The sequence below is a fragment of the Herpailurus yagouaroundi genome, unplaced genomic scaffold (genome assembly GCF_014898765.1).
Source record: "Herpailurus yagouaroundi ecotype Mexico unplaced genomic scaffold, PumYag 190, whole genome shotgun sequence".
In the NCBI taxonomy this organism is placed as follows: Eukaryota; Metazoa; Chordata; class Mammalia; order Carnivora; family Felidae; genus Herpailurus; species Herpailurus yagouaroundi.
This window is the reverse complement of record NW_024412421.1, coordinates 24,152,659-24,162,224: the sequence shown is the minus strand read 5'-3', so window position 1 is coordinate 24,162,224 and position 9,566 is coordinate 24,152,659. Positions and strand designations below refer to the sequence as shown.

General features: G+C 50.7%; 1 protein-coding gene and 2 long non-coding RNA genes across 7 annotated transcripts in view; 1 reads left to right on the top strand and 2 right to left on the bottom strand.

Annotated features, from left to right (window-relative positions):
- The window catches only part of CALB2 (calbindin 2), a 28,971-nt gene extending 23,292 nt beyond the window's left edge, over nucleotides 1-5,679 (top strand). The window contains exons 9-11 of the mRNA XM_040443056.1: nucleotides 615-668; nucleotides 1,259-1,330; nucleotides 4,981-5,679. Coding sequence (XP_040298990.1) covers nucleotides 615-668; nucleotides 1,259-1,330; nucleotides 4,981-5,097 — 243 coding nt within the window. The 3' untranslated portion in view covers nucleotides 5,098-5,679. The remainder of the gene's footprint in view (nucleotides 1-614; nucleotides 669-1,258; nucleotides 1,331-4,980) is intronic.
- On the bottom strand, nucleotides 973-2,100 carry LOC121009763 (uncharacterized). The gene is made up of 2 exons (XR_005780823.1): nucleotides 2,049-2,100; nucleotides 973-1,309 (listed from the first exon to the last, which is right to left on the bottom strand). It is a non-coding gene; the product is annotated as an uncharacterized LOC121009763 (long non-coding RNA).
- Nucleotides 4,483-9,566, bottom strand: part of LOC121009762 (uncharacterized) — a 22,892-nt gene continuing 17,808 nt past the window's right edge. For all 5 annotated transcript variants that reach the window (XR_005780821.1, XR_005780820.1, XR_005780822.1 and 2 more), the window contains 2 exons: nucleotides 5,515-5,620; nucleotides 4,483-4,589 (listed from right to left, as the gene is read on the bottom strand). This is a non-coding gene — a long non-coding RNA (uncharacterized LOC121009762). The remainder of the gene's footprint in view (nucleotides 4,590-5,514; nucleotides 5,621-9,566) is intronic.

The following is a 9,566-nucleotide window of genomic DNA, read 5'->3' as shown; positions in this document are numbered from 1 at the left end:
CACGCAGACACATGTGTGCACGCACGCAGACACATGTGTGCACGCACACATACACGTGCACAGTGAGACATGTACTTGCTCACTCATGCACACATATGCACATACGTGTGCACAGACACATGTGCTCACTCACTCATGCACATACTCACATGCACACATACACATGCACACACAGACAAATGCACTCACTTGTACACACATACACATATACATGCAGACACGTGCACTCACTTGTGCACAAGTGCACACGCACGTGTGTGCATGCACACATACATGTGCACACGTGTGCATACCCACATATACGTGCAAACACACGCATGTGCTCGTTCACTCATGCACACATGCGCGCACACACATACACATGCACAGACACACACGAGCTCGTTCACTTGTGCACATATGCACATGTGCACATGCAAACATACACATGCAAATGCAGACACGTGCTCTCTCACTTGTGCACATGCATACACATGCACGCGTACACGTGCACACACAAATGCACTCACTGATGCACATGCACACACACGCGTGCACAAAGACACATGCCCTCACTAGCACACACACACTGTCCAGGGCTTTTGCTTCTCTCTTTAATACATTGGACCTTACAGGGCATGAAACTGACCTCTGAGGAGTTCAATGCGATCTTCACATTTTACGACAAGGTAAGAGGGAGGACAGCATGCGACAGAAAAGCAGGGGGCCCCATCGGCAGGGGAGCCCCTGGCCAAATGGCTCAACCCGTCCTTTGGAATCAGGAGGCGCTCAGTACTGCGCCCTTGGTGCCAGGTCATAATTGTGCACTGGAGCCGATTGTTTTGCTAAGAAGTTGGGAGTGAGAAGGCCTCCTGACCACGCACCAGCCCTTCCTTTACTGCCCCCACCCGTGTGACTCTATAGCCCCCTCATAACCAAAGGGTGGGGGATAAACTTCAAATAGCCCCTGTATTCATCCTGACATCGCAGGGAGTTAGCTAAATGCTTCTTGAACCTCATTTATATTTTTAATGCAAATGAAAAACACCAGAATGCAAATTTGCCCCAAAATGTCCTGTTCCTGCCTTGACTGGTAAAAGTCAGCAGTTAGGTGTCATCCTGGCACCGCACGGTGTGAACACCTTCTGCGCAGAGTAAAGGGAAGGTTAGACTCTGCAGGCCCCCGGGAAGAGTTGAGGGAATGGGGAGGCAAGGTCAGGGGTGGCGGGGCCTGAGTTCTAGAGCTCTGTGCTGCCTCTCCTCTGCTCCCCATCACCAGGACGGGAGTGGCTACATTGATGAGAATGAGCTGGATGCCCTGCTGAAGGACCTGTATGAGAAAAACAAGAAGGTAAACAACGGAGTCTGGAGGCCTAGGAAGGTGGTTCTGGGGCAGGAGAGAGGCTTCTCAGGGAGGGTGGAAAAGGAATGTGGGGTGCATTTTGCTCTTCTGATCACCCATAACTAAGCAATGGCAGTTTTGGGGTTGTTGTTTTGTTTTTCTGGTTGGATGATTGGCTGGTTGGTTTATGGTTTTTTTTTAACGTAGTAAAATAGACTTAACACAAAGTTTACCATCATAACCATTCAGCAGTATTAAATAATCCACATTGTTGGGCAACCATCACTACCACCATGCCCAGGGCTCTCTGCATCTTTTTTAAAAGTTTTTTTTAATGTTTATTTATTTTTGACAGAGAGAGAAACAGAGCATGAGCGGGGGAGGGGCAGAGAGAGGGGAGAGAAAGAATCCGAAGCAGGCTCCAGGCTCTGAGCTGTCAGCACAGAGCCTGATGTGGGGCTCAAACTCAAGAGTTGTGAGATCGTGACCTGAGCTGAAGTTGGACACTTAACCGACTGAGCTACCCAGGCACCCCCCAGAGCTCTCGGCATCTTGAAAAACTGAAACTCCATCCTCATTAAACAACTGCTCTCTGCTCCTCCCTCCCCTCCCAGTCCCTGCTCCCCACTGCCCGCTGGCACCCACCATTCCACTTTGTCTCGAATTTTACTTCTTTTGGTGCCTTCTAGAAATGGACTCATGCAGTATTTGTCTATGATCAGCTTACCTCACTTAGCATAATGTCCTCCAGGTTCATCCATGTTGTAGCATGTGTTGGAATTTCCTTCCTTTTTAAGGCTGAGTAATACTCCATTGTGTGTCTATACCATCTTTTTTTCTGCTCATCCGTCAACAGCCACTTGGGTTGTTTCCACCTGTTGGCAGTTTTGAATGACGCTATGATGGGGCACTGGCAGCCTGACTAGCACAGCTCATGGAGTGTCAGCCAAATTGCCATCAGAAAAGTCTTTTTGCACAAGGAGAGATTTGAGATAGAAGGGTCCAGTGGGAGGTGAAGATATTCCAAATCAATTAACTGCAGAGTCTGGGGCTGAGCAAGAGGCTCATAGGAGCCACAGAAGCATTTGTTGCTCAGAGAAAAGGTGGACAACTATTACTTTGCTGCCAGGGACAGACCCCACGTGGCCCTCCACGGGCTCATCCAGGTGCCTGGGGAGCAGGGAGGGGGCGGGGTGGCAGGTGGACCAGGATCCAGCAGCTCTTTTTGTAGCCATTTTCCTTCACCTCCAGGAAAATGCCTTTCTCTGAGCAAATAGTTTTGCGGTTTTCTTTAATTAGATGAACACTCTATAATTTCTTGTGGTGTCTAACTGCCTCTGCTGCCAGGCAAGAACTAAATTTACTGCTCAATTTCAGGGGGAAAAAAAATTCATCGCAGCCTCTGAGTCTGTCTCCCCTTCCAATTGCTTTCTGACCTCTTCATCTTTGTCCTGAATATCATTCTTCATTCCTTTCACCCTATATCTATTTTGTTTGTGTTATCTTCAGGTGCTTTTTGAAAGAGGCAGACAATAAATTATAAACAAATACTACTTAGGAAGAAGGACATATTCACCAGGTGTTTGAACTCGGCAGACTTTTTCCTGGCATCAAATTCTAGAAGAAAATGATTTATGCACCCTTATGTGTCCAAGGAATGTTGGGCATCCTAATGGGAAATATCTTTAACTGTAATTGTATTAATGAGGCATAATTATTCTCCATATGGCCCTGCTGGACACCTGAGGGTGATCAGCCCTGAGGCCAAGCATTAAATCTTGAAAGTGACCTAAGTAGGCTCTTTCTTAATTACCACAAAATACAGCTGAGATGGCTGCACAGGTTCACTTGAGGTGGGGAAACAAAAACAGAGTCAGGGGTTGGGTTTAGGAAGCATCCCTGAAGGTTAGAGAACAAAGATATCAATACAGTTGTTTACCTGGGAGCCTGCTACCTGTACAAAGCTCAAGACGTGGCCCCCGGGGCTGGACAGGATGAGTCCATAGAGCCCCAGGACCGTAAACAGCAGCACCTGAGCTGGGAAGGGAGAGGCCGTTCTTGTGAACCCACCTGGCAGACTCACATTCCCTTTTGATGGTGCAGGACTGAGATACGGTTTCTGAGCAGATGCTGTTTGATGTTCCTGAGGAACAGACTGGTGAGACCCAACCTCAGTATTTCTCACCACTCCTGAGACAACTGCAGCTCGCTAAAGCCGCCCTCGGCTCCAAGCAGAACTTCTAGACCTGGAAACCGTGCAGCCCCGTCCCTTCACGCTGCTAAGATTCTTGATGCCACATTGAATCGGCAGTGGGGCAGGGGGAGGGGAGGAGGGGTCTCGAGCTCCAGGTTGATATATGGGGTTCCTTCCTTGGCTCCTAATCTGAATGGTAGGTAGTATTATGAACTAGGTAATATTTCCACGGACTTCACAACTTGAGGGAAGATGCTTCCCAAAGCTAGAGACGCTCACAAAGGGCCCTTGGGGTGGGTAGTGGCACAAAACCAAGAACCGGTCACATAAGGGGATGTCCTGAAAACCAAATGACAAAAGACTGACCTTTGAGCACCAAAAAAAGAGGTGACTGAGCACAGGTGAGCCAGGTAAATATTAGATAGACCTTGGAACCCAGGAGACTGAGGATATTTATCGCTGTAGAGTTGGTCCAGCCCTTTAGCAAATACCTTAGTCTTTATACTCAGGTTTCTCATTAGTTGAATAGGGATAAAGACCGTCAGCCTGAAAGGGGAGGTATGTAAAAAAAAAAAAGAAAAGAAAAAGAAAAGAAAAGAAAAAATCTGCCAACATTTTCAAGATTAAAAAAAGGTGGGGGGGGGGAGGAGTAGGAGGGAGGGTGTGTCTAAGCCAGGGAGAAAGGAAAAGAAAAAGATAGTATAAGCCATGGATGACCTTGCTATATTTCAGACCTAATGGTTATTTGTGTTCAAATCAATTACTGTAAAGTAGGTATTCAACACAAGGCATATCAGGTATTAATGTTCTGTTTAATGTTGGCCTCTATTTTACCTGAGACAATGGACATATGTCCGTGGGTCACCTGTCTTAGTGGGCCCTGAAGGTCACAGAAGCCAGTGAACAAGAAGTAGGAGGTGAGCTTTGCTGCTGGAGGAGGCAGGAGTTAGAATTCCTCGTTTAAATGGGTGAGGTTTAGGAAAGGATGGTCCATGGGGCCTGCAGACAAGACCAGGGCACTTTCCCAGCATTCTCTTCCTCACATGCAAGGACCCAGACGGAGGGACTGGAGGCCTAGTTAAGTAAAGGACCGGATTCAAATTATGCAGAGATAATGGCTGCCATCACAATAGCTACCGATTTGGGGGTGCATGCTCTATGTCAGGTGCTGTGCTATGTGTTCATGCCCATTCCCTCTGCTAACCATCCTAACACCTCAATGAGGCAGACACTGTGGTTCGTGTACCCATCTTACAGATGAGGCAGCTGAGCTGAGACTCAGAAAGGTTCAATACTCTCCCCAAAGCAATGCAGCAAGTGAGAGTTGAACCAGAGCTTTCTGACTCCAAAGCCCATGCTTTGCTGAAGAGAAAGGCTGTGGCCCAAGTGTTTGCGAGTGAGTAGGTGAGACGTTCTGGTGGGGCCGTCCAGTGAGGGGCTCTTACTCATTCCTTCTGTCTCCTAGGAAATGAATATCCAACAGCTCACCAACTACAGAAAGAGCGTCATGTCCTTGGCTGAGGCGGGGAAGCTCTACCGCAAGGACCTGGAGATTGTCCTCTGCAGCGAGCCCCCCCTGTAAAGGGGGGCCAGGGGCTGCTTCTCCACCGTCCCCAAACCCTGCCCCGGCTGCCCTGCCACTTCTACCCGGACCCAGAGATCGTGAGCGCCCCTCCTCCGCCCCTGCAACCTGCACACACCAGCCCGCAGAGCAGAAAAGGAGAGACGGAGGGAGGGTTGCTGACGGGCCTTCCGGAGCCCCCTCCACCCTCCCCCTGACCTGACCCGGCAAACTGCTCAGCCTGCAGTAGGGCACCAACCGCATGGGAGGTGGGCGGGGCATGGGCGGAGCTTCCCTGCCCCTCTCCGCTGCGATGCATGAGCTCCTCCGCTGTACGATTTAGGCTTCTGTGTCCCACGGAGTGGACCCTTCCCTCCCGCTCTGCTCCCCTCCTTCCCATGCCACCACCCACCCAAACTCCCAAGTTCCATCCACCACCTTGCTAAAGGCATAGCTGTCTTCTCGAAGTCCCTGTTCTTGGAGGGTGCCGGCCCTTTGTCCTCTTGACTCAGCGTGCTCCTTTTCTCTGTGGGTTCCTTGTCTCCTTGTTTACCAAAGAAGAGTTTACAGACAATAAAGGGAAGCGTTCTGTGTGGAAGCTCACCCAGTTCTGGTCAAGTGGTTGACTTCTGTCTACAGTTAGCAGCGCTTACTGATCAAGAGGGAGCCAGTGCAGGGCAGTCTGGAGATGGATCCCACAGATTGGATCCACATTCCTTCCAGTAGGGGCACCAACTGGGTGTGGCAACAGTGGGACCAGGTAGCCCCCCACCCCCAGCAGGGGTACCTCCAACCAAGAGTTCTGGACCCCCCACATTGAACCACTCCTCCTCAAAGTGTAATTTACCCCACAACTCATCTGATGCCTCACATGGATCTACAGAGCTAAGATCCTAAAATAGAGAACTAATTTTTTGAAATGCTGTCATTCACTGTCTACAGGATGCATTTGGACATTACTTCATTTCATGCCGCAGCAATCCTATGGGATGGATCCCATTTTCAGAAGTAGAACCTGGAGCTGAGACATTAACTTGTTCAGGGTGATACAACTCCCACGTTGTATACCAACGTGGCTAGGCACTTGGTCACCAACTTGACTGAGGCAGTATACCACCGAGGTGGGGGCAGGGAGGGCTATACGGGGATCATAAAGAAGCCTCATTTCTTTCACAGCCACACCCTCCCCTGAGGGAGCCCATCCTGTTCCCCACCTGCATGATATAGCCCAGGAGGTCACCTGACCTCCGTCCACCTACCCTCAGCTGACTGGGCCAGTTAGTGTCTCCTGGGACCCAAGGTGGACATCCAGGGCCATCAGAGTGTGTGGCATTGAAGCTAGGTGATGATACAGCTTTGGAGGCAAGAGGTGGCAATCCCAAACCAAGCCCGAACTAATGCTGGAGAGAGTAGAACCCAGCGACTAGGACAGGGAGTCGGCCAGAGAGCAGTGGAGAACACGTGCAGAGAAAAACACAGGAAAGAAGGAATAGAATACAAAACAGAAACAAAGATTGTAGAGCAGGTGGGCCAGCTAGCAGTTCCCATGAGGCCCTGCTACACTTGTGGATTCCGATTTCCCTGCCCTCCGTAGGCATCAGACAAGGGCACTTCCTGCCCACCAGGTGCATCTCTATAGGATGCAGTCTCACAGCTGCTCCACTTGCCTGTGCTTTCCCTCCGAGCATCCCAGACAAGAGGGGGAGGAGCAGGTGTCATGGTTTGGGACCCTAGCTTGCAGCTCTTAGATGGGGTTTGCTGGAGTCCCCTCTCCCAGGCCCGCTTTCTGCTCAGCCGAATGGGAAGCTCACGCTCTCCAGGAGACCTAACCAGGCTGGTTAGTTGATTCTGAACACAGATACCCGATGATCAAGGACAGAGGGAAGGAGGAGAAGGAGGCCGAGGCCATGACAGTGGGTTCCATGGGGGGGTGCCATCATGAATGAGGTCATGACTCTTCTGTGTTGGGAGTCTGCACTGAGTGATCCCCAACAGGGAGTGTGGGGTGGCATCGCAATTTCCCTCCACAGCTTCTTTCTCTCCCATCAGCTCCAGACCCATGGCTGCCTGACTGGCAGATGCATCAGGGGCCAGCGTGCTCCCAACAGGACTCCTCCCTGGGAGGAAGAACCCGGCCCAGCCCCTCACTGGCTGAGTGGAATTTCCCATTCCAGATAGGGGCTTCCCAGGCCTGCAAGAGGCTGATACATACACAGACTTCAACCTTGAAGGCATTTGTCTCCGGGGCGCATTCTGTCATCACACACAGTTCCCTTTGGAACAAACCCACGTAACCACATTTTGGAGGGAGCGCCTACATTCCCCTGTTCTCCCAGGCGCACCGCAGGCCCACATTTCCCTTGACCCGTGTTTCTCCAGCTGACTCCATCAACTCCCTGGCTCCTAATACAAGGTCAGCAGAAACGTCTACTAAGAGAAGGAAAATGCCCAGGGGCACCAAGTCCACCCAGCAAGTCCAGAGGCAGAGGGCAGGACTCACAACCTGAACTCAGTGAGCTGGAAGGGCCAACACGAGGTGGTTCCCAGAGCAGGCTGGTCAAACCCACAAGATGCCAGGTCACTGGGAAGAAGCTTTTAGGGTTTGGACCACTGCAGTTCTCCTCTCCAGGAAAGTGCTAATAACATTTTCCTGACAGCTACTTTCCACCACACTTGCATGGGGAGACAACAAGAAGACAAAGATGTGGGAGATAGGTCTGGTGGCACTGAGAGGCTGTGGCTCTCTGACAGCTCAGGGAACATGTGATCCCACAGCCACCTTGACTGTATGGCCCACAAACCTGATTGGCAGCAGTAACGGAGTAACTGTCCCTTCGCCTGGGAATCCCTCCCTGGCTTCCCAGTGTTTAGCTTGGGTGCCACTCACATCGGCACCTTGCATTTATTTGCTCCATTTTCTTCTTTCAATAACAAGTATTTACTAAGTATTTCCATGGGAGCTTATCCTCTCAGGTGAAACACAATAAACATAAAGGTATCAAAATGTAAAGTAGGGATAAGTACTCTCAAGAAAAACTTCAACAAGGGAAAGGGACAGAAAAGGCAGAAGTGCCATTTTAAGTTCTCTGAAAAGGTGGTATTCAAGCGGAGACTGAAGTAAGGAAGTGAAACTTGCTGCCATCTTAAGAGAGTCCAGACTGAGGAAACAGCAAATGCAAAGGCCCTGAAGTAGAAGAGTTCCTCGCACACTTAGAAAGAAGTTCCCTGAGGCCAGAGCAGAATGAAGGTCAGGGGTGAACAGATGAGGTGGGGAAATAGGCAAGACCAGGTCAGGTGCTGTGTCAGGAAACCATGATAAAAAGGACTTGATCTTATCATGGGAAGGGAAGCCATCGGGGGCTACATCAGAGAAGTTCCATAATTTATTTTAAAGGTCAGTCTGCCTCCTCTATGAACACTAAACTATAGGAGGCAAGAGGAAAAGCAGAGGCACCATTTAGGAGGATTCAGTAGTGCGGCTGAGAAATGCTGATGACTTGGACGCAAGTGGGCGTGGGTGTGGAATTAAGTATCAGATCCCAACCTGCCTCTGAGACTAAAACAAAGGGGCTTGCTGAGGGCTGGGTAAGTACTACGAGAGAGAAACAAGTCAAGAATGACCCCGAGGCTGCTGGCTTGAGTAACTGGATGCATTGCTGACAGATGCCAGGAACCCAGGTGGAAGAGGAACAGGTTGGGGGAAGGGTGCGGAGGAATTAGGATCTGGGACAGGTGGTGAGATACCAACAGAAAACAGACAGCACGTTCACAGTGCTGGGTGTTCAATAACTATCGTGAGATGGATGCTGGATGCTGGAGACACAGTAGTGAGGAGGACAGTCCCTGGCTGCCCTGGTGAGAGCTTAAAGATGCCTGGGCCTGTGAGGTGAGGAAGCTGCCAACTCAGCGTGGTAGGCAGTGGATCCGAGGAAGGCAACCAAAGAGGCCCTTAGCTTAGACTGGCGGTGGGGGGTGCAGGGAGGGTGGGAATTCCCAGGTGAGAATTCCTACCAGGGAAAAAAAACAAAAACAAAAAAGCATAAAGGATGGTACCAAAGCCCAAGGTAGCCAGGCTCATCTGGGGGAAGCATGGAGAGCTGAAGCAGAGAGAGAAGTGAGAAATAAAGCTCAAGGGCCAGACAGGACAAGCTCCAGAGGGGCCCTGATGCCTCACTTCCCCAGGCTGCTCTGTGACTCCTCACTTCCTCTTCTCCTTCTAGTCTCCATCAAATGTCACCTCCTCAGAGAGGCCTACTCTGATTAACCTGTACCCCACGGCTCCCCAGCACTCCATAGCTCCTCCCTGGCAGTATCTTTTCCCCAGGGCACCAGGAGCACCTGACCTGGTATGTGTTCCAGCTGTTCCTCCGGCCAGAGCAGGAGCCCCTGAGGGCGGGCAAGCTCATCCTGCATGGGTCCTGCCCAGGCCTGCTCAACCCACACACCTAGGGGCACCATTCCTTCCAGCTTCCCCACCTAGGACCCCTCAA